We start from the raw sequence: 27,591 nt of genomic DNA on the forward strand, positions 1-27,591 counted from the left end.
ATTCTGTTCACCATTGGCCTTGTTGACCCCTCTCCAAACATAGCGCTTATGGTTGTGACTATAATGCTCTATCTTGGTCTCGTCACTCCTAATTACAGTGTGCTAGAAGCTGTGAGGCATGTCAAGCTGTTGTCGAGCATATTGTAATCAACTCGACCATAAAGCAATTTTTTGTTCAAGTATTGTTGTATTGTGCTCTTTGAAACTACTACACCGTCTTTTTCCAGAGCAGTCTGTATTTCTCCTGAGGTTGCCTATGGGTTTTTCTTTGTATCCCGAACAATTACTCTGGCAGTTTTGGCTGACATCTTTCTTGGTCTACCTCACCTTGGCTTGGTATCAAGAGATCTCAGACTGACTGGCTTTTGCAAGGCTTTGGATATCTTTTTATATCCCTCTCCATCTTTATAAAGTTCCATTACCTTGTTACGCAGGTCTTTTGACAGTTGTTTTCCACTCCCCATGGCTCTGTATCATTTACTATTTATACACAGACACTAATTGCAGTTTAAAAGCCACAGGTGTGGGGAATTCACCTTTAATTTCCATTTTCACCTGTGTGTGTGTGTGTGTGTGTGTGTTACAAGGCCAAACATTCAAGGGTATGTACACTTTTGATTAGGGCTGTTTGGATGATTTCTGTTATTATATTTTAGAAAGGAGCCAAACAACTGTGTGATAATAAATGGCTTCATATGATCACTATCCGTAAATAAATACATTTTTATTTTGCATGATCAGATATATTTTCAAAATCAATGCCGAAATTTCACATTTTCTGCCAGGGTATGCAGACTTATGAGCACAACTGTATCAATAAGCTTAAATTTGTTTAATAAAAAAATTAAGGCATGTTCAACAATGTTTGTAAATCAATTTATTTTGACACAAACTATAGTTTTGTTAAATCTACAGACAATTATTTAAATACAAAAATACATATTTAAAGGACTGCTTCTTAGGGCCTTTATCAGTTACAGAATGATTCAGAATACCAAAGAAAGACTTGAGAATGTTAAGTTAAGTCTTCATTTTAAGACATGAAATCTCTGACACGGAGTGGTTTTAAACCAGGACACAAAGTATAACCTCTGAATTAAGCATGGATGGTGAGATTTTTAGCTATATTACAATACATTGTAATACACAGTAATTTACACCAAGTTCAAAATAGGTTCTATTTTCAAATTGCTCTAGATTGTTACTCCCTTCATTGCGCCTGAGCTTGTATTGTTTTATTATAGTCATATAATTGAACTACCAGGTGAAGCCAGAATTACAAATCCAATCCTATGGTCGATTTCTGCAAGGTCCAGCATACTTCATTGGTGGATAAAGGAAGTGTATTGACCCACCGTGAGGGCAAGGCAAAATCCACCACACTTTAAAACAACCAACCCAGTCCTTCATTGAATATAGACATAAACAATAGCATTTGATTGTCTATTCTTCACACAACAACACCCCCTGCCACACACACACACACACACACACACACACTTCAATCAACAGTAAAGGTCAATTCATAAAAAATCTGAAATGTTACCTGGCCAATAAGTAATTCATTCAGTTAGACTGTCAAGAAAGTCTTATCCCTTACAAACTCAAAATATGATGATATGAACAAAGATGTTACCTTTTAAAACAGGTTTAAGATAACTGTTCCACAACCAAGAGAGGGTGCACTTCAGTCCATATAAGGCATCCACCATGACCTGTTACCTTGATTTCCTTACCGTCATCCAGATATACATATAACAAGCAAGGTCCAAAGAATACAGAACAACCAGAAGTAGTGATGGCCATACAAGGCTTCATTGCCGTTCTTCTAGCAGCAGGATGTTATACTAGCAACCATCAACCATCAACTATATTGCCTTATAAATTTTAATGATGGCTTTTATTGTGACAAATCTGAGTGCTGCCAGCATAATATCCTGCTGCTACAATAACACTAATGAAGCCTTGTTTGACCATCACTAACCAGAAGGATAATATTTTGTAAATAAAGACAAAATCATACATTTTTAAATGTACAAACACCAAAACATAAATCAACATTTTAAAAAATCCATCCAGACACAAACACAAATGAGCAGATTTAGGCGTAGCCCATAACTGTGATATTTCAGTGTCCCTTGGTAGATTTATTTTGTACCAACAAAAAAAGAAGTGTAGAACTAGTAAATAAAAAAACTTAGACTGTGTTTGATGAGATACAATGTGATAAAATATGCTGTATAAAATGAAAAAGATCACATTTATCAGAAATAATTTCAGTAAAACTTGCCATGGAACCAATTATTGAGACAACATAAAAAAAAAAAAATGCTATAGATGTTGTCACATATATTAAGGTTGTGGCACCCTGTATATTGATTTAATAAAGGCAGTAAAAATATATTAACAAGAAAATAAGAGAAATCATGAGTCAGCCAATACCTGAGACGTGCTATAACCTCAACCAGCACCTGTTTATCAGTATTCTTTTCAACTATCAAAACATGCACAACTTAGTGAAGTACCGTGCCATTGTGCCTGTTTTCTAACACTCACGATGCCAAATATACTATAGGTATAACACCTATAAACGTCATATTTCTACTCTTGAAACATTTACAAATAGCACTCAGATCAACTACATAAAAAAAATCATTTATATTATTATTGACATCTACAGAGAGCGAATTAACAAAAAGGTCATGACATTTTGAAACCGACCAGTGTTAGGAATGTTTTTCTGGAGTATCCCAGTTCAAAAGACCAGATAATAACCAGTTAAACTGCCATCATGGTTCCAATTCTTTAAGAAATAAAATCAACTGAATGTATTGTTTTTGGTCTCATCTCAGTGTCAGATCTATAGTGTTACAAAATCATTTCATATCCAGATAGTGATACATGTACTAATGTACTTAAGTTTATGAATGACTAAGTAACACAGTCAAGAGTATTTACAAAACAATGGAGCAAGATTTCAAACCACGCTGAATTCAAAACGTGAAACACTATTCATGTCAAATGTTTAGAGCCAATGCTCTTGAGGAGCGATGACGTCAACGGCGATCAGAGAAGTAGACTTCTGAGTCAGCCTGTGTGTTGAGACTCTTTAGAGGACGGGGCTCTGACCCAGAGGAAGAACCCCAGTAAAAAGGCTACACAACTCCTCCATGAGGAGTGGCTACAGTGATTGGGTATATCACCGGGGATTAGTGGCAGATAAGGCATGGAATATCAGTCCGGGGCCAGGTCAGGTCTCCTCCATCAGGCCAGGTCAGGTCAGGTCTCCTCCATCAGGCCAGGTCAGGTCAGGTCTCCTCCATCAGGCCAGGTCAGGTCAGGTCTCCTCCATCAGGCAAGGTCAGGACGTGCCTCCATCTCTCCCCGGGAGGCAGTTCGGGCACGTATGTACTCACTGGTCTGGACTGCCACCGAGCGCCCGTCACCCATACGCCACCTCTTCACCGCTAGGAAGGTGTTTACAGCGTACACGCATGTCACCAGGAAACCAAAGATCTGCACAGGAAGTTACAGCAACAGGATTATACACTGCATTTCTTTTACTATGACCAAAGTCATAGAAGGTTTCGAAGTAGTGCAGTAGTATATTACACACAAATTTAAACAGACATTACTGTATATTACATTTGGCTGATAAGAAAGTGCCATGCAAAGCATTTTGTATAAAAGCTCTAAAGAAATAAACTGTGTGGCCAAATACACCACTCCTCAGAGGTGCACAGGGATTTAACAGGCCCCCTCCAGGGCTGACCAAACCTAAAACGTTTAACAGAGATTTCCTGCTGAGAAAATCTGCATCATAAACCACTCAGTACAAATCCCTGGGCCACTAGTACACAGTTCTGCTGATCCAGCCTCATGCACAACCACAGGAATCAAACAAACAGCAGTTAGACACATAGCCATGTGTATCGTGTTTGTATTTCTGCCCGCATTCTAATGTGCAGGGAAACAGGCTAGGTTTGACAACGCATGAGCTCATGGAAGTAGTGCTGCAGGGAAGGAACAGAGACCAAAACATTAGCTTGGGGGTTACAAAGAGAAGGCTTAAAATGCTCAGGGAGATAGGGGAATCAGTGATGTGTGACTCTACTGTCTACCCACAAGCCGAGAGGATTAGGACTGCTCTCTGGAGTACGCGTCCTGTGCTGAAGCAGTGTGGCCAATAAGGTCATGAGCATGTAATGTGGCTCTACATCAAGCACTCCCCTAAACATGAATGCTTTACAATGCCCCCACCACCACCCCCCCCCAGGCTGGACAATTACTGTCCGGACAGATGACGCTGCAATCAGGCCACGTCACCTGGCAGCAGTTACATTTTACATTGTGGTCTGACTGACTTGACTGACTCCACAAGGGGGCAGCAGTTGATAGGAAATGAATTGTATTGTGGCCAAACCCCACACAATTCTTACATTTCATTCAGAGCAACATACACTATATGTGAGCATATATTTATTTATACTGGCCTATAGTGGGAATTGAACCAACAACTGTTCAAATGTGATTAACAATAAGGTAACATCAAAGCGCCTAGTTAATAGCCAAGTGTCTTAAATTCTCATTGATCACATCTTTGAACATTGCTTTTTGCATTTTAGGTCTTGGATGTGTATTACAGATGTATATTCCAGGCTATTAGATATTTTGATGTGGTACTGGCTTTTGTTGGAACAATTAGAGCAATTAGGGTGTGCTGCCGTTCTCAGGTACAGAACAATACATTCATTCTTTAGCTCAGGGATTCAATCTAGCAACCTTTTGGTTACTTGTCAGACTCCTTAACTGCTAGGTTGCCTGCCTCTCTTATACGAAAGGAGAAAGAGCAGACCTCAGCCCAGGGCAGGAACAGAGGCATGTTCCAGAGATGGAGATCTGCGTCTAACTAATCACCAGGGTAGACACTCAGAGGGCCCAAGTCAGGGGTGACGGGGAGTGACCCGGAGTGAGTTCCTGTGGTACGGGACGCGGGACTCACCACTGCTGCAATCTCTGCTCCAGACGTGTGGTTGAGAGCAGCCAAGACCACAGAAGCCAGGAAGAAGAAAAAGGTACTGACTGCAGTGTTAACCAGGTCCTGTAGGGACAGACAGACACAGACACACACAAAGACACAGACACACAAAACATTTGAAAAGCAAGAAGTTAGTAATATCAATCAATCAGCTGTGTTTTATGAAGCAGTTGTCCCAAAGTGCTTTCACAGATACCCAGCCTGAAACTCCCAAGAGCAAGCAACATGGGTTAATGTGCCGTTAATAGCTTGGTAGTAGCTCTTAAACAAAAACACCCCCCATGCAAAAAGGAAACTGAAAAACAGCAGTGTTTCTCAAATAAACCGCACATCAGTCAGCAACCAATTATTTATTATAAATGTAAATATTTCTGAGGAGAATAAACAAAGAAAGCAATTTAACAAGAGCAGCTAGCTGCCTGAGAGCACACATACACACACGCACACAGTCTCAGGGAGGGAGTAAACATCAGAATGGAGGAAGCGGTGGCCAGGGGCTTGGGGATTTTTCAGGGGCAGAAGGAAATTCTGATAACCATGTGACGGAATAAACTTTACATAATCAATCTCTTTCGTGTTTTCAAGTTGACCCAACATATCATGGAGACTAGCTGTGAAACTAACATGAAAAAAAAAAAAAATCCTCTCTTGAACACAGCTCGTAGGCTACAGATGCAGATATCTCATTATGTCTGGGTTTCAAACTGCAGGGGGTGACAACACTGAACATTCAAAGCCACATGTCTGCTTCTCGGACAACCTTCTCCAACATCAACATTACCGAGCCAACACAAGTATTGGACTTGGATCTTTCGCTGGAAAGGCAGTTTTGGCCGCTCGTTCCTAATGAGCTTCAAATGAAAAAGGGGTCCCTTCAGAGGACAGTGTTTACACTCAGAAATTACAGAGAGAATTGCCTATGGTACTTAGGGAATAAACATAACCATGTATCTGAAATGCTATTTATAAATTAATGTTGATATTTCTGAAGCATATTAACAGTTAGTCATAATACAGTAACATATCTTACACTCTAACAGTCATTGTTGTACAATCCATCAGCTATCTGAATGTTTGGAATTCTTTGTGACCTTCCTTTGTGCTCTGTGGATCGTAATTGGAGCCATAACCAATCACGGAGGATTCTGGCACAAGGACCTGATTATTCACATGGTACACAGTGAGTGAGCATTCAGGATGTGCCGTTCTGGGTGGTTGACTAGTGTCTGGTTGATATGGTTAATGTTTCAGCATGACTGAGGCAGGTCCACCATGTGATTTGTCGCATGATGGGAGTCCTAACCCACATTGCCTCACATGACATCAGCTCTCCCCCACAGTGCTGCAACACACGCCGCGCTCGGCTCCCCGACCGCGCTCAGCTCCTTAATAAGTGTATAGCTCCAACCACATATCTGCTGCAGTCAGAGACAAATCACATGGCTTCAGATGCGGGGGGGGGGGGGGGCGATATTCGACTCCTACAATCTATGGAGTGCCTAGTGAACGTCTACAATCCCTTGCACAATTGTCACATTTCTGCCCAGAAGACATTTCACTGGATCTACACAATCTGCAAATGTTTGTGTAAAAACAGTCCCTTATTCCAAAACCATTTGACTGTATGTGTTTTCACAACACAGACTTAAGACGTTAGACACACATTAGGTTGCCATTAGAGTTGTGAATCCTTTTGATTTGACCGACTCTGCACAACTTTTATGGCCACATACAGCTTATCCATTATGTTATGTATTGCTGGAGCTGAGAAAATGTGGTTTGGAATAATGGATGGACCACAATATGCATCTGATTTCTAAGCACCATTAGACACACAGATCATTTGAGCAATTCTGACAAAAATGGGGGATGTGTTGCCTCAAGATTGTGTAGAATGAACATCATTCACCACTGTAAATACTGCCAAAGGTGTGGCCACAAAGCGTTAACTTTGTGGTGTGACTCTGTAATCTGTGTGTGGCAATGTCAGGCTCTATGTAAGTGTGCCTACCAGTATGTGTGTGTGTGTGTGTGTGTAATACCTTTGGCAAGATGAGTGAAGTAAAAGCAAACAGAGGTCAGAGGGGTGTAAAATGGGAAAAGTGCTGTTTATCCTGGAGTTGAACCTGTATAATGTGTTCAATGGAAGCGTTCCAGAAGCAGCGTTAAGCTAGGCTATCATGAAGAGCTGGACTATCACCACCACAGCCTCCACCTCCTGGCACAGCACACCAATTCGTTTTACTGGAATTATTCCTCAGCGTAAATAACACCACACTCCCTCTAATCCAGGAAGAGGGTCCCATAGCCCAGAATAATACTAGGAGAAATTATTCCTACATTCCACATGCACAGCAGCAGCCTAAAGCATCATTAAAAAAAATGATTGAGCTCCTGCCTTCAAATAACCCAACTAAACTGCTGCTTATGGCTCTCTAGCTCCCTCTCTCTCCGCAGATTTTCACCCTTCTCCAAACCTTCCTTCACCCAAGGCCTAGCAGCCACGAGCCTTGAGGCTGAGGGGCTAGCAGGCCGCTCAGATACTGGCTTCCCTGGCAGAGGGGGAGATGTTGCTGAACTCAGCTTTACAAAGAGCAGTCAGGTAGTCAGGGCCGAAAAGTGCCAGTTTGTCAGGAGTGGTCTGTCAAAAGTACACCGTCTCTCACCAAGTAAGATTTCTACTATATCTTTTCAAATGACTCCAACCAAGGTTTTAAGCTGATTAAAGGAGAAGCTAACTTTTTCATCTTGATGTTAGATATTTCCTCAACCCGAACATAGTCTGTGGACCAAAAGCAACTGCAACCCGTGTTTTTTTTTTTTTAAAAAGCCTTTACAAGTTAACTTTAGCCACTGCTAGCCAAAAATCTATGTAAAGTATCACGGCATGTGAGCATATTTATTGTTTTTAATGGCCAAGCCCCTTTAAATAAATCAAACCAAATATGGAGCTGATATGAGGGGATCAGATAAGCATGTATACTTTCTGGGTGACGAACCAAGGGGGATGGGAAGAATCAAAGCAACAGGAAGAATGCAAATCCAGATGCACTAACAAAAGCACAAGTAAACTCACCAAAAAAACAATGTTTGCAGCAAAATACCGGGCTATAAAAACAGAAAACTTCAATGACCCCCTTTTGATAAAAGAAAATGAAAATAAGTAGAATACACAGAGGGCTCTGAAATCCCAACTGATAAAACCCAATAGCAACCGTAAAATATCTGAGAAGTGTTCTACAGATGTGTTATGGAACAGCTTAAACATCTAATGCCTACACAAAAACAGAATGGCATTGCATACTGTCAACAGAATTAAAGGAAAATAAACCATACTCAACTACATCTGGAGAAGGAAAGCACAATTCTGTATCTTGTCCTTAATTATTAGTTAAAGTAAATGTATGCAGTCATTTAGCAATTGGCCTCAGGGGAATTTAAAAGAGAGACCTTTGCTCCACTCACTGCTTGGTTTGCATGCTCAGTCAAGTTAAGGAGCTAGCATAACAGAATAATCATCCAAGTTAGATGAGACCTGCAAACCAGAGTACGCGAAACCTGTACAAAGGTCCAGTGAAGAGGCCATTTCAGGGTCTCCAACAGGCTGCCATCCCACTCATGTATGTACTGAGATACAGATTCTGTTTCCAGCGTCCTCATTTCTGAGCACAAACTTTCCCAGCTTTTGCAGATCTAGCACATTGAAAGCTGCCTGTGTGTGTGGCTGATCTCCTCTGCTGGCACTCCCTGGCATGGCTGTTGGTCATTTGGAGACCTTTGTTTGAAGAGACAACAGAGCCAGCCAGCTTTGAGACAATGTGTTGCCGTTCTGACAATAATCCCACATAAAGAGAGACAGTATTTGCTTGTACAAGGGAGACCAACGCCCCAACGTCACCCAATCAAGAAACGCAGCTTTCCATAGATTAACGAGACAAATAACTCATAGAATCCAGAAATGTCTTATCCTTGCTAGGGCCAAACAACGCATCTGAATTACCATATGAGATTTAACCAAATGGGACTTATCCATTAAACACTCACCAACTCTTTATAATGGTAAAATCATACTATTTTATTAAATAACTCCAGATGGTGTTCATTCTTCTAGCTTATGCAAAAGCTCCCCTATTCCCAAACATATCATCATAGAGCACAGGTCAAATTGCACATAACTGGAAGAACAGACCCTCTTCTGAGTCATTTGCCACACATAAGTCAGCCCCACCAGTGGGTAATTTCAGTGTCATTGGAGGGTTTGGAGAATGGCTTTCTCGGTTTCCAGTCAAAACTGCTGTGTCATGTAAAAACTCTGGGGCCCACTCACACTGGAGAAGCTCTGAAAGTCACAGATACTGTTTAAACACAATGAAGGGCAAGGGGCCACACTGCTGAAGCTAAGACGGCTACTCAAATTTGGAGCCAATGAGAGCCCTGGAGACGGTCCGTGGGGTCTGGCAGGCATGGCGGCTGGGCCATTCATCATTTAGCCTAACCTCAACCCACAACAACCTAGAACGCCTGCCTCTTCTTATGAGCTATGAAAACAGCTTCGCTCAAGAGACGACCAAACATACAAAGCAACAGCCTTGAATAAATGCAAATAAAAGCATCCGTTTCAACTGCCCAGCACCAAAGGGCACACCTGCATCAACACAAAGAAAAAAATACTTTGGTGTCCTCATACAAGCGGCAGAAAAGAAAACCAGTTATAACATAAATCCTACGGACAATGACATTTTCCTGTGTGATACGGACATTTAGAAGTCCTTAATTAGAGAGATGCAGGGATCAACACGTTGTCAAGGGGCAGTATTTCCATATTTTGAAGGGCCTTGATTAGTACAAACCAATGGGCCTCAGGAGGAAAACACACAAGTTCCATTTAAAATATATAAAAACTCTACTTCATTTCGCTTCATTTTTCCAACAGCAAAAGCCAAAGGCACACCCCTGCATGGCTGTTTGAGGTAAAACACAGTACTAAGTATACCATAATGCAATATGAAAGTTATGGTTGGATTTCAACCACTTTAAAACTCAGCATCTATTACATTTCTGGTATGCAGTATGCTCTAGAAATAAAGCAAAGAGCAGCTTTTCCATTTCTATTGGTAACAGATATTGTATCGGTGCCCAAAGTTCTAAAGATGTGTGTATGTAGGCAAGTGGTCAAAGGGCCATGTTGTATTGGAGAACACCCACTAATTCAGTTACTGCTGACCTTGCACGGACAAAGACCAACATTTGCTATGACTGCATTAAACTCATAATCAGACTTTCAAATCCAGGTCATCCTCAGTTTCACTATTCTTTCCCTTCTATGACTTAAGCATTTTTTATTCTTTATGTTCAGTCACTCGTACGGCTGTGTGAAAACATGATGTTGAAACGGGAAACAACAACGCAGTTCTGTCACCATCTCTGTGGTGCAGTTTGGGGGAATAAATAGACGGTAGGTTTAAAAAGACTCTGGACTCAGCCCACATGCACTTATTAATTATTACAATTTGTACTCTCAATATGTTCACGCAGCACAGCCAGAAGAGGACTGGTCACCCCTCTGAGCCTGGTTCCTCTCTAGGTTTCTTCCTAAATTTCAGCCTTCTTAGGGAGTTTTTCCTAGCCACTGAAATTCAACACTACTGTTGTTTGCTCCTTGGGATTTAAGGCTTTGTGATAACTGCTGATGTAAAAAGGGCTTTATAAATACATTTGATTGACTGATTGATTGGTATACACACCGTCAGACTCCAGTTGACGTGGGGCACTTTGGCATGCAGGTTGAGGCAGAAGATGAAGAGGAGGACGCCGGTGACTACGAAGGCACTGCAGCTGACAAACTCAAAGAAGTAGACCCCGCCACAGGGTAGGCAGAGCATGATGGTCTCTATGCTGATAAAGGCTATCAGGGCAAGGGCCTGCGGAGAGGGGAGAGGGTCAAGGTAAAACATCTGAAATGATACTACAGACATTCAGCACAGTCCAACAGTACAGCGCACAGAGGACGTGTTCCAATTCCTCCACGCATACAAAGCCACTCTGTAAGGACGCCATATGGAAATGCCACATCCGTAAATACCACAAATGACACAGGACCATAAAGCTTACCGTTTTGACACCGTAACTTCAAACAGTTTGAGATCCCTATTTAGATGTAATTACTATTAATTACAGCAGTTTCTTCTCGGCTTTATATACATTTTCAGTTACTTTAATGAGATTAAGGTGAGTGGCGCTGATGGAGTGGCTTCGCCTTGGGAATAGTGGGTGACAAGAGCCCTCCACCTCACCATCAACACTTAGCTGATATACAGGACCAGTCAAAGGTGTAGACAGACACCTACTAATTCAAGGGTATTTCTTAAGTTTTACAATTCCCATATTTTAGAATAATAGTAAAGACATCAAACCCATGAAATAACATATGGAATCATGTAGTAACCAAAAAAAACTTATATTTTAGATCTTCAAAGTAGCAACCCTTCGTGCAATGCTGCCATCAAGGCAATCTAGACATTATTTCAACATATAGCAATTCCTTTCAGACCAAATGAGTAATGAGCAAAAAAAAGAAGAAATGCATTACTGTCCCAATATTTACAGAGGGCACTGCCCACACAAACGTGTCCATAGCCCAATATAAGAGCTTAGGGTCAGGGTTAGAAAAAGAAAGTGTGGTACAGTACTCCATCTTCAGCAATAGGAACACAATAAAAGCAACCAGGTAAGCAGTAAGGGCTACATCTCTCAGAGCGACGCGGACGTCCACCGCGGTCACATGGACGTCCTCGCTAGGGGGAGCCCTCGAGTGGATGTTTAGCAGGACGGACGAGCGACGTTGAGCAGGATGTTGAGCCGGACGGACGTGCAATATACAGCATCCATATTAGGAACATTATCATTCGTCCCCAGAAACTCCGTTCTTCCTCCTACTCAGTCATCACCCCTCCATCGGTCAAACATCACCCCTCCCTTGGTCAAGTATCCGCTGTCGCCTTATCAAACATCACCCCGATTAAGCTTTTATCCTCCCCTTGTCAATCGTCGGTCCTCCTCTTGTCAATCGTCAGTCCCCCCCATGTCAATCGTCAGTCCCCCCCTCGTCAATCGTCAGTCCTTCCCTTGTCAATCGTCAGTCCTCCCCTTGTCAATCGTCAGTCCTCCCCTTGTCAATCGTCAGTCCTCCCCTTGTCAATCGTCAGTCCTCCCCTTGTCAATCGTCAGTCCTCCCCTTGTCAATCGTCAGTCCTCCCCTTGTCAATCGTCAGTCCTCCCCTTGTCAATCGTCAGTCCCCCCCTCGTCAATCGTCAGTCCTTCCCTTGTCAATCGTCAGTCCTCCCCTTGTCAATCGTCAGTCCTCCCCTTGTCAATCGTCAGCCCTCCTCCAGTCAAACATCAGCGATCCCCTTAGTAAAGTATCAGTCAAAAGTGTACGATTTTTCCCAGCCAATAAAACGAGCACAAACACGGAAGTATTATCAAATTGACTCAATACAGAAGAGGTGCTAGCTGGTGTAAGGTAAAAAAAAATATGTTTTTGCTCTTTAATAATCGCAAAATTATTGAAATACTTTTATATATTTGCTTAGCTAGATTCATTTAAGATAACATTATTTAGCAGAATGGCTAAACTGAAAATAATGAATCTAAACTGAAAATAATGAATCTAGCTAAGCAAATATATAAAAGTATTTCAATAATCTTGCGATTATGAAAGTGCAAAAACATAATTTTCTACTTGATCTTACCTTACACCAACTCGCACCTCTTCTGTATTGAGTCCATGTGATAATACCTCCGTGTTTGTGCTCGTTTTATTGGCTGGGAAAAATCGTACAATTTTGACTGATACTTTACTAAGGGGATCGCTGATGTTTGACTGGAGGAGGGCTGACGATTGACAAGGGGAGGACTGATGATTGACAAGGGGAGGACTGACGATTGACAAGGGGAGGACTGACGATTGACAAGGGGAGGACTGGCGATTGACAATGGGAGGACTGACGATTGACAAGGGGAGGACTGACGATTGACAAGGGGAGGACTGACGATTGACAAGGGGAGGATTAAAGCTTAATCGGGGTGATGTTTGATAAGGCGAGAGCGGATACTTGACCAAGCGAGGGGTGACGTTTGACCGGGGGAGGGGTGATGACTGAGTAGGAGGAAGAACGGAGTTTCTGGGGAGGAATGATAACGTTCCTAATATGGATGCTGTAGCAATAGGTGCTACATTCTTCCGAGCGACGCGGACTTATGCGGACGTCCACCACGGTCACATGGACATCCTCGCTAGGTGGAGCCCTCGAGTGGATGTTTAGCAGGACTGACGAGCGTCGAGTGACGTTGAGCAGGATGTTGAACCGGACGTACGGGAGAGGCAAGTAGATCCCTCAGAGCGACGCGGACGTCCACCACGGTCACATGGACGTTCACGCTAGGGGGAGCCCTAGAGTGGATGTTTAGCAGGACGGAGGAGCGACGAGGGATGTTGTGCTGGATGTTGAGCCGGACGGACGGACGATGAAGAATGTTGAGCATGTTGAGCGGGATATTGAGCGGACGGACGATGAGGATGGAGGGCATGGTCCGGACGGACAGGAAAGTGGCCTGGATGTCAGCATCCAGCTCTAACTGGATGTGCATTGAAGTGAACTGGCTATCTTGTGTATAATCATATTTTCAACGTAATAAAAAGGAGAATGAAGCGATCATCAATCAAATTAGGACTTTTATCCAATGACAATATGTATTATTTCTGTGATGATTATGCTATAATTCAGGCTAGGCTGCACTGTTTTCTAAGATTGGGGGAACGGGTTTATGTTTTGTTTTAGGCAAAAACAACACTGAAATCTTAAGATGTTATGATGTTGTGTTTTATAGCACAAATAGTTGATCTAATTTCACTTTGTAACAATATGTCTTGGGTAGGCTATAGTTAACAGTGTTATGTATCATTATATATTTTATATGTTTTGCTTAATTCATACTACGTAGATTTCGGATGCTATGTGACAACAATATCATTGTGCAGGATGACGCTATGTTTTTTGGTCCATTTGATAAATAAACTGAAACTTAAACCTTAAACTTTCTTACTATACCGAAAAAAAACACCAAATGATAACCCGTCTGTCAAGTCCCCTTTTATTTAATTCTTTCCCACTTTTGTCATGTATAAATAATTTATACGGTAGTGTAAGTCCTACAAATAGAAAATAATTATTAACAAGGAAATGTAAGTACAACTGCACGTGGCCTTATTTTAATGTTAAAATATATATACTAAACTCCACCAAAACAATGACAGCATTTCAGTTTTGCGTTTTACTAGTGTCATTGTCACTACTGGTAGCATGAGGTGGCACCTGCTGCCCATTCAGGTTGCACATGCAGTCCAACTCCTCCAGGATGGCTAATCCATATGTGCCGTCGCTAGTAGGTTTCCTGTGTCTCTGAGTATAGTCTCAAGTGCATAGAGGAGATACAAAGAGATGAGCCGTAACACGAGGAGAGCTGGCTGGGGCGGTGGCCTTGTTGCGCGACACAATATGCAACATCGAGGCCGTCGGCTTTCTTGCAGAAATCCTCCTCAGATGAAAATGTTTGCTCTTTTTCAAAATATGAAATGTTTTTGAATACTGTCGTTCAATACATTTCATAGTTGCCAATGTTGAAGAACAGTCCACTACTCTAATCACATCTGTAGACTTTATATAGCCTACAAACCCGTTGGGACACTGTACAATTGTGAATAAAAACAGAATGCAATGATGTGGAAGTGTCAAATTTCTATATTTTATTCAGAATACAACATAGATGACATATCAAATGTCCAAACTGAGAAAATGTATCACTTTAAAGGAAAAATAAGTTGATTTTAATTTTCACGGCATCAACACATCTCAAAAAAGATGGGACAAGGCACTGTGTGGCATCCCCTCATCTTTTTATAACAGACTGCAAACGTCTGAGGACTGAGGAGACAAGTTGCTCAAGTTTATGAGTAGGAATGTTGTCCCATTCTTGTCTAATACAGGCGTCTAGTTGGTCAACTGTCTTAGGTCTTCTTTGTTGCACCTTCCTCTTTATGATGCGCCAAATGTTTTCTATGGGTGAAAGATCTGGACTGCAGGCTGGCCATTTCAGTACCCGGATCCTTCTTCTATGCAGCCATGACATTGTAATTGATGCAGTATGTGGTCTGGCATTGTCATGTTGGAAAATGAAAGGTCTTCCTGAAAGAGACAACGTCTGGATGGGAGCATGTTGTTCTAGAACTTGGATATAACTGTCAGCATTGATGGTGCCTTTCCAGATGTGTAGGCTGCCCATGTCACACGCACTCATGCAACCCCATACCATCAGAGATGCTGGCTTCTGAACTGAACGCTGATAACAACTTGGGTTGTCCTCGTTCTCTTTAGTCCGGATGACATGGCGTCCCAATTTTCCAAAATGTACTTAAAATTTTTATTCGTCTGACCACAGAACACTTTTCTACTTTGCCACAGTCCATTTTAAATGATCCTTGGCCCAGAGAATATGCCTGCGCTTCTGGATCCTGTTTAGATACGGCTTCTTTTTTGACCTATAGAGTTTTAGCCGGCAACGGCGAATGGCACGGTGGATTCAATGTTTTCTGGAAGTATTCCTGAGCCCATGTTGTGATTTCCATTACAGTAGCATTCCTGTATGTGATGCGGTGCCGTCTGAGGGCCCGAAGATCACGGGCATCCAGTATGGTTTTCCGGCCTTGACCCTTACGGATAGAGATTGTTCCAGATTCTCTGAATCTTTGGATGATATGCACTGTAGATGATAACTTCAAACTCTTTGCAATTTTTCTCTGAGAAACTCCTTTCTGACGTTGCTCCACTATTTTTCGCCACAGCATTGGGGGAATTGGTGATCCTCTGCCCATCTTGACTTCTGAGAGACACTGCCATTCTGAGAGGCTCTTTTTATACCCAATCATGTTGCCAATTGACATAATAAGTTGCAAATTGGTCCTCCAGCTGTTCCTTATCTGTACATTTAACTTTTCCGGCCTCTTATTGCTACCTGTCCCAACTTTTTTGGAATGTGTAGCTCTCATGAAATCCAATATTTAGCATGACATTACAAAATGTCTCACTTTCAACATTCAATATGTTATCTATATTCTATTGTGAATTAAATATAAGTTTGAGATTTGTAAATTATTCCATTCCTTTTTTACTCAAAATCTGTACAGTGTCCCAACTTTTTTGGAATCGGGTTTGTATTTGTTGTTGTTGTTCCTATTAGTATCATAACACTAACAATATAATGAATGTGTGTAATGAATGCGGTGCAGTGTTGCAGGAGCAAAAAACCAGGCACAGGCAGAAGCAGTCAGTGTTGATCCTTTTTTAATTTAAACAAAAGTAACACAGAGCACAAAAACAACGAAAGAAAAGGCTGACTTCAGCAGCAAAGCCAATGCAAGCAACGACATAAGGTCCTTACATTAAACGGCAACACACAAGACATCCAACACGACAACAACAATGATCCACAATGTGGGGAGCAGAGGGGAAACATTTAAACACATACTAACGAGATAAATGGGACCTGGTGTGAATGATGGACATGACACAAAACAAGTCCGGGATGCGTTTGTATGTGACGGGAACTGAGGGTGCACAGAACGGTGGTGCTGCTGCTCACCGTACCGTGACAATGTGTCCTTAACAGCCTTGTTAATTTATGAATTTTAAATAAGCTAACAGTAACTCTTGGTAAATGGTAAGTTCTAAAATCAGACGTCGCCACTGCCACAAGCTACTGTTGATGCATATTTTCGGAACATACAAAGTACATTTTGAAGTAGTCAACATTTACATTTATTTTGCTGTAACATTCTTCCATTATTAACGTAGCCACTCGTTTAAATACATATTGTCATGGGGTTTTATTTTTGTTCGTTTTTATATTTAATTAAACATAATGTGACAAATCTTAGGACGTTTAAAAATAGGAAATGCAGACTTCGAGTGGAAATTCGTCCCTAACCACTACACTATTCAACACTGAGGAGTCAGGCACTAAGTAGGAGACATTCGTCTCTAACCACTACACTATTCAACACTGAGGAGTCAGGCAGTAAGTAGGAGACATTCGTCTCTAACCACTACACTATTCAACACTGAGGAGTCAGGCAGTAAGTAGGAGACATTCGTCCCTAACCACTACACTATTCAACACTGAGGAGTCAGGCACTAAGTAGGAGACATTCATCTCTAACCACTACACTATTCAACACTGAGGAGTCAGGCAGTAAGTAGGAGACATTCGTCTCTAACCACTACACTATTCAACACTGAGGAGTCAGGCAGTAAGTAGGAGACATTCGTCTCTAACCACTACACTATTCAACACTGAGGAGTCAGGCAGTAAGTAGGAGACATTCTTCTCTAACCACTACACTATTCAACACTGAGGAGTCAGGCAGTAAGTAGGAGACATTCGTCTCTAACCACTACACTATTCAACACTGAGGAGTCAGGCAGTAAGTAGGAGACATTCTTCTCTAACCACTACACTATTCAACACTGAGGAGTCAGGCATTAAGTAGGAGACAATAGTCTCTAACCACTACACTATTCAACACTGAAGAGTCAGGCATTAAGTAGGAGACATTAGTCTCTAACCACTACACCAGGGGTCGGCAACCCAAAATGTTGAAAGAGCCATATTGGACCAAAAAATAAATAAATAATCTGTCTGGAGCCACAAAAAATTAAACGCCTTATATAAGCCTTATAATGAAGGCAATGTAAGTGTCTATATTACCCCTTTAGTATCAAAATAAGTAGGCTACAAATACATAGTGAGCATTCATGATTAAATGTTTATTTTCCCTGCAGGGCATCCTGGAGAGAATGAGACCCCATGTGACTACTCTGCTGTACCATGGTGCTTTAAGTTTAACTTAAGTGTATCATTTTAATGTATTATGTTTCGTTGCATTGATGAAATGAAAGAAATACAATAAAGAAATCAGATTTTTTATGTCATTTTTACTTTAGGATTCGAAAATACAACATAATGTGCAACGTGCATAGGCCTCCTGTAATTTCAAACCTCCCCATGGAAATAAAATGCAGTCCTCTTCAATCCTCAATAATACAATACAATACAATTATCTTCTCTTTCCCCCCTTATCTGGCCAATAGACAGAGTGCAATAAAACAGCAGCCTTTTGAAATGAACTGGAAAAGTATTTAAAGAATGCATAAAACATGCATTAAAACAGTATAAAACACAGTAAAACATAAAAGCAGCCCAGTCATGCCCGTAACAAAACTAATACAGTTTAAGTTTGATTTCTCTTCTCTATAGTTTTCTGAAAATGCTCAGTAAGTCAGTGCAAGGGTAAAATGCAGCATCATCCTCTTCTCTTTTGACACACACAATGATGCACCCATCCTCGGACCTGAGCAACAAAACACAATAATTTCCCTATGTGTCATTCCAAATATGTACTGACAAAAATCAGAAATCACTTTATAAAAAAGCCACTTTGTTACTAAATATGTGCCTATGACAGGATTGTGTTCTTACCCGTTTAATGTGACTTCTGTTTTCGGAAGTCACTGGACCGCTTCTCAACATCGGGCATGTAAGATGTAACTTTAATCTTCACGCAGGACTGCAAGCTCTCATCTGTAAGGCGGGTGCGGTATTTGGATTTTATGTAGTTCATGTTTGAGAATATCTGCTCGCACAGGTTTGTTGATCCAAAGATAGACAATACTCCAAATGCATATTTCTTCATGTTACTGTAACTGTCAGGAAGAGCATTCCATGTTTGAAACACAAGTTTCTCGATAGTTGGGAGGCTTTCTTTCTCTTTTGCCCCTTGGGATCCATGGCCCATGACACACCCGCCGGTTTGTTTGTTTGTTTTTCAGCATCACGCCGATCTGACAGAAACACGTGTTGCAGTCTATGACAATCTTCGTTGACAGAAATGTTGAAATTAAATACTTATTATACACATTTTTACAACGCTGAAAAACTTCAAGAATGTTAATTAATTTATATCATACAGAAATTATATTAAAACAAAATATTTTCATATTTTTGAAAAAGCTCCAGGGAGCCACTAGGGCGGCGCTTAAGAGCCACATGCGGCTCTAGAGCCGCGGGTTGCCGACCCTCGCACTACACTATTCAACACTGAGGAGTCAGGCACTAAGTAGGAGACATTCGTCTCTAACCACTACACTATTCAACACTGAGGAGTCAGGCAGTAAGTAGGAGACATTCGTCTCTAACCACTACACTATTCAACACTGAGGAGTCAGGCATTAAGTAGGAGACATTCGTCTCTAACCACTACACTATTCAACACTGAAGAGTCAGGCACTAAGTAGGAGACATTCATCTCTAACCACTACACTATTCAACACTGAGGAGTCAGGCATTAAGTAGGAGACATTCGTCTCTAACCACTACACTATTCAACACTGAGGAGTCAGGCAGTAAGTAGGAGACATTCTTCTCTAACCACTACACTATTCAACACTGAGGAGTCAGGCATTAAGTAGGAGACATTCGCTCTTCCTGGTCGGCTCCGCTGACGTATTCCGGCAAAATGTACAATATCATTGATACTGTGATTCTGGATTTGGTTGATTGTCCAAGTTTTGACAGGTACTGTAGGTCATATTCATTACTCCACCACGGAGATGGAGAGAACTCGGAGGTTAATCGGCAATTTAGGTGCTCTGTTCTGATCAGTCTGACTCTCCACAAAACCTCCGATTACAGGTTGGCCTGGTCCGCGTGAGCCTGAGGGTAACAGAACCACTGCCAACGCCACATGAATTGGGTCTGTATTATCTGGGCCGGTTTAGAGCGGATCTAGTCGTCAGTCCGATCTAAATAAAGGATTGGCTCCATCTGGGAAATTATGGGACAAGTCCAGTTTTTAATCATGAAAAATTGATTAGCCCTGTGATATTACAAGCCTGCTAATGTGCATTCTTAAAGCACGCAAACATTTACAGCACCTTGACACTGCTTGCAGGTGGCTAATGGAACAGTCATCGCACACAATATCACAGCTGCTTTGGTATCATCATGAAGCACAAGAGTCAATTATGCACACAGCCACACACATGGAATCTCTTTCCTTCCTTCCTCTCGCTCTCTCTCTCCCCCTCACACCACTTTTCAAAAAGACACCCCCCTCCCCCCAGGGGAAGACTTCAGATGTCTGTAGCAGATGCTTCCTTCCACAGTTTTGACAGGGTAATTCACAAGACCTCTCGACAGTCTACAACTCCCCACTTGGACTTGGACAGCATCTGTGCATCTGCTTAAAGACAGTTCTCTGAAGTACTAATACCAATCTGGAATTTAATCACCACGATTCAGCCCTAACAAACCATATCAACACATGAAATGAGGACCCACAGATGTGCACGCAGACAGACACACACACACACACACACACACACACACACACACAGTTGACAGTGTTTCTATAATGGATGACCTGCTCATATTTCTGGTCTGCTTTCAATGCTCTTTTGAAATGCAGATTGAGCCAGTCCTCTGTAAAGAGCCTGTTCCTGTTACTGGTTCAATGAAAAGACTGACTGACAGACAACACTTTCTATGCCAACAGTGGAACAAAAACATGCAAATTCAGATTATTTTTTTGCTGTGATATTATCATTACAAATGAAAATCACACACCTCTGTACCATTAGCTTTTGAACTGCCACATAAGATCAATTTTGTCTATGATTTATTAGCAAAACATAACCATGACTACAGTATGGTTAAAAAATTGAAATAAACTGCAGGCTTAGTGTCGAATCCCAAAATTATTTTGCTAGATCACACAGACAATCATACAGTGCCATCCATAAGCATTGGAGCAGTAAAATTGCTGTAAACTAAAGTTATAAGACATTTTTATAAAAATATGTTATTTTAAATCCTTTGTCTTTGGTGTCTGTGTTAGTTGTAAGAAGGCACAATCCAGCATGAATACAAGGGAGCTGTTTATGAAAGCCAGTGATTTGGATGCTAAAAGAAAAGAGAAACCTAAATTGGAACCACAGTACAAAAGTTGGGCATAGACAAATCAACAGTTTGGAATGTTAAAAAAAATAAAGAAACCACTGGTGCCTTCAGCAATCGGCAACAACCAGGTCATCCAAAGAAAGAAACATCAGTTGATGACAGAACAAAGGCCAGATCTGTGAATAACCACATTAAAATAGGGTCGGTGAAATCAACAACCTCCAATATTCAAATCTGCAAACCTCTGATCAACAACAAAAACTGTAGGGCCAGAATATTTTTTGCTAAAATGTAGAGATCAGCTAGTACAGTTGTGGAACAGAGAATTATGGACAAATGAGATGGTGAACCTTTATTGAAGTGATGGGAAGACAAAATTGCGCAGAATGAAAAGAACTTCAGATGATCCAAAGCATACCACCTCACCTGTGAAGCTCGGTGGAGGTAGTTGCATGGCATGGGCATGCATGGCTGCTTCAGGTACAGGCTCACTTATTATTGACGATTAAACATATGGCAGCAGCAGAATTAATTCAGTAGTGTAGAGAAGCATCCTGGCTATTGATGTTTCAGAAAATGCCACCAGACCCACAAGGCAGCACTTATCAACGCAACAGGAAAATGACCCAAAACACACTGCCAATGCAACCAAGGACTTGATCAGGGGAAAGAAGTGAAACCCTTTATACCAGCGAATTCATTCTCCTGACTTAAATCTGATTGAACATGCTTCACTGGCTGAATGAAGTCGGAAACTCCCTGAAACAAGCAATAGTTCAAAAAGGCTTCAGTAAAGGCCCAGTGAAGCATTTTAAAGGATGATACTAAGAGTTTGGCGATGTCTACAGGTTGCAGACTTACTGTATTTATTGCATACAAGGGATTTGCGACTTAAAAACAGCTTTTATACAACTTACATTTGCTGTAAGTTGAACTGTCTCAAAACTGGAACTCAGAAAATTATGCAATTCATAGTTGGTAAAACATAGATATTGAAACAGACAGAAAGAAAAGGCGATATTCTATACTTTTGTGTCATATTCATTTAAAGAAAAATCTTATTGTCATATGCTTTGACTATACAGAAATACTTATGAAGGGAACTTCATGCGGATGAGCAGCCAATCTATATTTAAGTTATTCAAAACCCTTAAAAGTAATCCATTGGACAACATGGATATCGTCATTTAATTTTTTTATAGAACAAAACTATATTTTATAACCCTGTAAAAAGCAGATGTTGGCTGGCTAAAGGTGACAAGACTGCCATGAATGCAGAGGACCCAGCAAAACACTACAACTCAATAGACACAGATGATCATGTTCCTTCTGTCCAGCTCCACTTCTTTCCTTACCTGTCCTCCCAAGCCGCCGGCTGTTTCTTAACCCTGTCAGTCCAGTTCAATGAACAGGGAACTGGCTGCAACAGGCTTGCCCTAACACCACTCAGAGTCGTTGAGGCAGGAGTGCCATCAGCGGACAGGGCTTCACCTACACTTCTGGCTCCCCAGTCAACCACCCTTCACAGGTTACACATCTGCTGCGATTGTTGGACTGCCAAGGCAATACATTGGACTCACGCTCACTGTTTCCCACGTAGACACACACACACACACACACACACGGTGAAACCTTTGTCAACCGCACACAACAGCAGTAAGTATCTCTGTGAAAAACACGTGCCGTCAGTGTTTTCCCTCCGCTAAACCACTGTAAACCCACCAGAAGTGTCCGAGCGCACAGTGTAACAAAACAACATGTCCACGCTCCAGTGGATGAAGCCATCGCTGAATTAGGATAAGCTCAGCCCTTTCCAGCAGGTGCCAGACATGCAGGGAGTGGGTTACTGTGCACGCTGGGCGAGCGTGTAAGTAATGACCCCACCCCGACCCCCCTTCTCCGAAACCTCCCATTCTTCTCTGGGATTAGGTAGGCCTACATTGTGAGCTGCTTGTAATGGTCACTTGGAGTCAGTTCCCAGCTGGCCTTTTGGTTGTGGGTCACATTATGAACGGAGGTAGGCATCACAAGACTGACTGTGCTGCACTCCAACAGCTCCTGATCCCTGTTCTCTGTATTCTGTCCCAAATGCCTAAATGCCTCATTAATGTTTCAGCTAAAATAACAGTTTTTCTCCTCATTTTGGACTGCAGAGATGCCTGCGGAGCCACAAACTCCACCTAACGTGTGTATAAAAAACCGACTGGAAGAAACACAAGAACAGCACAGTCTGTCCAGAATGAGAAGTGCTAGCTGACATGGAGCAGCATCTGGTAAGTTAATTTAGCTCAGAACACAGCATAAAAAAGTTGGCCTTCAATGACATTGAAATGTCCCTTGTTAAAGCACAACAGAAACTATCTACATTACAAGGTCCATTGACACAGTTGTAGCAATGCAACGACTTTATCCAAACAGTAGCCCTCTCCAAAGGAGATGAGAAATACGTTTTATCGGTTTTTAAACGGGCACTAAATTTAAACAACAACATGACTTGTTTCCCCTCTCCAAACGAGACTGCAATATTTTTAGCTAGTCCGGGGTGGTTTCGAGTGGGGAGGTGATACTGTGAGTGTCAAAAGCGAGCAGGAGGACACTACACATCCCACAATCCTCCAGCCGAGTCAGCACAGAACATTCAACATAAATAGTCTACAAAGTACACATTGGACCCTCCCTTTAAACTATAGTCCACTATCAGATGGATCAAACGGGGATGACCCATTAACATTGACAGGGTTCTTTCTTATTCAGGGGGAAACTAGACTACATGAGGTAGAATGAGCAGTGTTTCAGGGTCTAATGTGCTTCAGCAGGTCTAATGTGCAGCTGTTCCAAGTCAGTAAATCATTGTCCAGTTCAAGTGGATGTCTGCGGTGTACGTACACTCGAAGGTCAACTGACAGTCGAACCTAGCCACGCCTAGATCAAATAAAATATTGAGCTTTGATATTATAAGCATATTTTCTGATTTAACAGACGTGTGTAAATGTTGTGTAATCAACTCAGCAACAGTTCAACTGAAATCCTCTCACTGAAGAAGCAATGCTATAGGGATGTCAGAACAGTCTGTTGGACCTCAAGTCATAAAAAAAGACTAACCTCTCATTTCTCTCCTCCGACCAAGCAGTGAAAATCCACATAGACAGAAAGTTGCTTTCAGTTCAGACTTTACACAAGGGTACAGATATCTGACCTTGTTCCAACCTATTCCAAAAACAAATATGTATTGTGATTCCGCAGGTACATCACAACCAATGAGGAATTTGCTTTTAGACTGTGCAGCACAACAGAAGCCAAATGTTCTATGCCGGCTTATAAATAACTAAGCAATTTTCTATTAAGGTATCTTCTGTGTTGGAGGCTCAGATTGTTTCCCTTAGCACATTAGTTCTCGAAAACCCTTAATCTGCTATTCTAGGGCTTTTGAACTAAATCCTGATACTGTTTTAACATTCCGCCATTCGGTAATCATTGCTATGCTAGCACAACAGTTTCTAAACACACGTCCGGACAGCAATAATGGGCTGGTTAAAGCTACTGCGCCCATATCCCTCCTTTCAAGTCTTCAATGCTCTTGGGCATCCCACTCGTCTCTCGATAATCTTTTGTAAACAAATGATCTTACTGTAGCAGATTTGCACAGACCCATATGCTGTATGAGCGTCCAGTGAAGGAACTATAGGTGTTTTGCCTATTGCAAAGGAACTAGGTGTTTGGAGTAAGCTGTAGTTAAGTAGGCATATTTGTTTTTGCATTACTTGACAGGAAAGCGGGGAAAGTTAGAGGACAGAGTTTGTTGCCGAAAGAGCAGTGGGCCAAATTCGAACATATGGGGCAGATGATTGTACTCCGGTGGCAGTGATTGTCACTCCAGGCCACTCCGTGAGGTGGTATTTCTCTCTGATGGGAAAGGGGCGTTCTCAGTGTTCCGTTATCTGTACACAAAAGTGATGTGTAAGTGATAAACCTTAAAGAACAAGCCTCTGAGGATATCGGAAAGATGATGAGGATTGTTCTACTTAATAACTTCCTCGATTGTACTAGTTTCCCCTTACTGCTGCGATGAATAAATAGCTTAATCTGTAGGCTATTTGAGCACCTTTGACAGAGCAGTTACAAAGTACAAAGGCACAAAATACAAAGGACATAACTTTGGCGGAGACGTTTCCTCTGCAGCGGTATTATCACAGCTTTAGGAAGCATCATCTTCCTCTGTTGTTGTTTCTTTCCCTCCCTTCTGTATCCTATCTTCCTATATTTTGTTGCCGTCCTATTTGGCGTTAGGTATACTGGCTCAAATCTACACTATACATGTCCTTTACTAGGAAACTGGTGAAATGTTGCAAAAAATTTCATGAAAATAAACAACATACATTTATAACTGGTTAATGTGAAATTAACCATTATTTGGGCTACTGTTATTGTACGTATTGGGAGTGTAACAGAGGAGATTGCGGTTCAGCCACATGCAAACTGTCTATAGCAATAACAAAAAAAGACTGAAAAAAGTATACAGATTGTTTAGCCTACTTCCAATATTTATTTAGTTTTCACATACTAGTACATTCATACACTCTGTGTATTTAATGATTTTGATTATGTAACTTACCACTTCAGCGACCTTTAAAACGCCAAAGTGTGACTTCAGGTATTCCATGTCACACCTAATGCCCCCCAAAACATTCCTTGATTGTACGGGCTCGGTGGTAGGCTGGTAGGGGCTACTTGCTCCCGAAATCATGGAAGTGTTGGAGGCCTCGCCATCAAAGCCCTCTGCCTCCTCGCTGTTTCTCATGATTATTTCACGATATGCTCCTACACACACTGGAACTTTTTGATAGAGTAGCTGGGTGGATTAATCTACTCACCGTCTGGCTTGATAAATAAATAACACTTCATGCAATATACGAATAGAGGAAAATAAAACAGCCCTGTTGATGTTCAAATCGAAAACAAACTGCTATGCTGCGATGAACATTTTTTAAACGGGCTGGGTAACAATGGGTCCGCGAATATTCCTCGATGAAACGCTGTTTCCAAAAAGAATGCGATCCTTGTGTTACAGTTGCGCACCACTGTATCTTAGAGACAATTCTCGTCGGTTCTACATACGGCGAAAACACCTATTCAGGGATATGGCGAGCTACATTCCGCTCCTTTTCTTTGTGATACTTTTATCCCAAGAACAAAAATCCATCATGGCCAGAAGTACGAGACATAGCGTTGTTTAATGCAATGCATTTGTGCTAGAAACCTGAAGTTCATAGCTGAAATACAAATTACATTACGGTTGTTGTTAGTCTCCGCCCAAAAACAGTACATTCCTGTATGCACACGCTTTAAAAAGTATCCAGTTCTACAACACTAACATGCGACAGAAAAACATTCCATTCTTGAAGACGTGCACTGCCTAATCATTTCTGGTAGTTGGCTAGCCTAGTTCTCGTAGGACTTTCCCGATGTGTGTATCATCGCTTGTTGATACTAGGTACTGGGCAAGTTTTCCACAGGGCGATTGAGCTATGCGCAAGGCGCGTAGAGTGGTTGTCTATGACCGTGACGTGTACACAGGTGTATACTGATGACGCTTTTGCAGGTAGACTAGCCTACTGAATTATTGCAAAGTCTCCCAATTAATATTGCTGTATGTTCATCTCGTTTGATGCTTGGACTGGACACGAGATACCAAAAGGCGTTCATATTTCCTAATAGGCAAATCGACATTATTGGTCTGTATCCGTACTATAACGTCTGTTGCGGCGTCACTGAGTGCGATAAATTCTCAGTAGGCCTACGCTAATAATTAGATATTAGCGTATTCGCAATAGTGAAAAAGTTCTGTAACAGCTTTTAATTTGAAATAAAATGTCACCCATGTGTGGTTAATTCCAACTCCTTGCAACAACTAGTGGTGTGATAACGAACGGATTGGCGAGACGTGTGATTGACATGTCGCCATCTTCGACTACGCCAAATAGCCAGCCATGTTTGACAGATGGGGTAAAGATGCAGGGTAAAGATGCATTTCGGGATTGTTGACCACTGTTGCTAAAACTGGCGCTGTCGAGTAAAAGCGGCTGTGTAGATTAGGGTGTGTTGATCTAGGGTGTCCAGACGTCCCCGTTTTCTGGGATTGTCCCCGCTTTGGGTGGCCTCTCCCCGGCTGGAGCTTCCCTCGGAAATGTCCCCTTCTTAACATGTGCGTTCAAAACAGACCACATAGAGAAATAATATTTTACGTGGCAAGAATTGCGGGCAGTAGAGCCTACCGCTTGACGTCTCAGTCGCTTGGTGCTTCTTTTGGCCAACAGAGGGGACTGCTCGCTATGGCTGCTGCACTCTTCTATTCACGAATGGCTCACGTTAGTTTCATAGAAAACTGCTGTGGAAATCTTGGCCAGAAGCTAGCAAGTGTTAAGTGAAGCCACATCATCACAAACGTCTTTTCAAGCGTTTGAGATACTAGCTAGCAGAGACG

At 41.7% G+C, this 27,591-nt stretch overlaps 1 protein-coding gene across 2 annotated transcripts; it reads right to left on the reverse strand.

The window, feature by feature from the left end:
• Window positions 1-866: 866 nt before the first annotated feature.
• On the reverse strand, window positions 867-26,632 carry cmtm4 (CKLF-like MARVEL transmembrane domain containing 4). Of its 2 annotated transcripts, XM_010863936.4 has the most exons (4): window positions 25,723-26,632; window positions 10,783-10,959; window positions 5,003-5,101; window positions 867-3,516 (listed from the first exon to the last, which is right to left on the reverse strand). In XM_010863936.4, the coding sequence occupies exons 1-4, from the start codon at window positions 25,906-25,908 to the stop codon at window positions 3,352-3,354; spliced, it is 627 nt and encodes a 208-aa protein (XP_010862238.1). In that variant the 5' UTR covers window positions 25,909-26,632; the 3' UTR covers window positions 867-3,351. The 2 variants fall into 2 exon arrangements, with proteins under 2 accessions (XP_010862238.1, XP_010862239.1); XM_010863937.4 differs by lacking the exon at window positions 5,003-5,101.
• Between the last annotated feature and the right edge of the window lie 959 nt (window positions 26,633-27,591).

This window comes from Esox lucius, chromosome 2 (genome assembly GCF_011004845.1).
Source record: "Esox lucius isolate fEsoLuc1 chromosome 2, fEsoLuc1.pri, whole genome shotgun sequence".
Classification (NCBI taxonomy): domain Eukaryota; kingdom Metazoa; phylum Chordata; class Actinopteri; order Esociformes; family Esocidae; genus Esox; species Esox lucius.

What these genes read in the sequence shown, in the direction of transcription:
- cmtm4 (XM_010863936.4), bottom strand. Translation starts at nt 25,908, where the DNA reads ATGAGAAACAGCGAGGAGGCAGAGGGCTTTGATGGCGAGGCCTCCAAC. An exon ending in ACGTCAACTGGAGTCTGACG is followed by an intron (nt 5,102 to 10,782) that starts GTGTGTATACCA and finishes CTGTCCCTACAG; the next exon opens with GACCTGGTTAACACTGCAGT. An exon ending in GAGCAGAGATTGCAGCAGTG is followed by an intron (nt 3,517 to 5,002) that starts GTGAGTCCCGCG and finishes CTTCCTGTGCAG; the next exon opens with ATCTTTGGTTTCCTGGTGAC.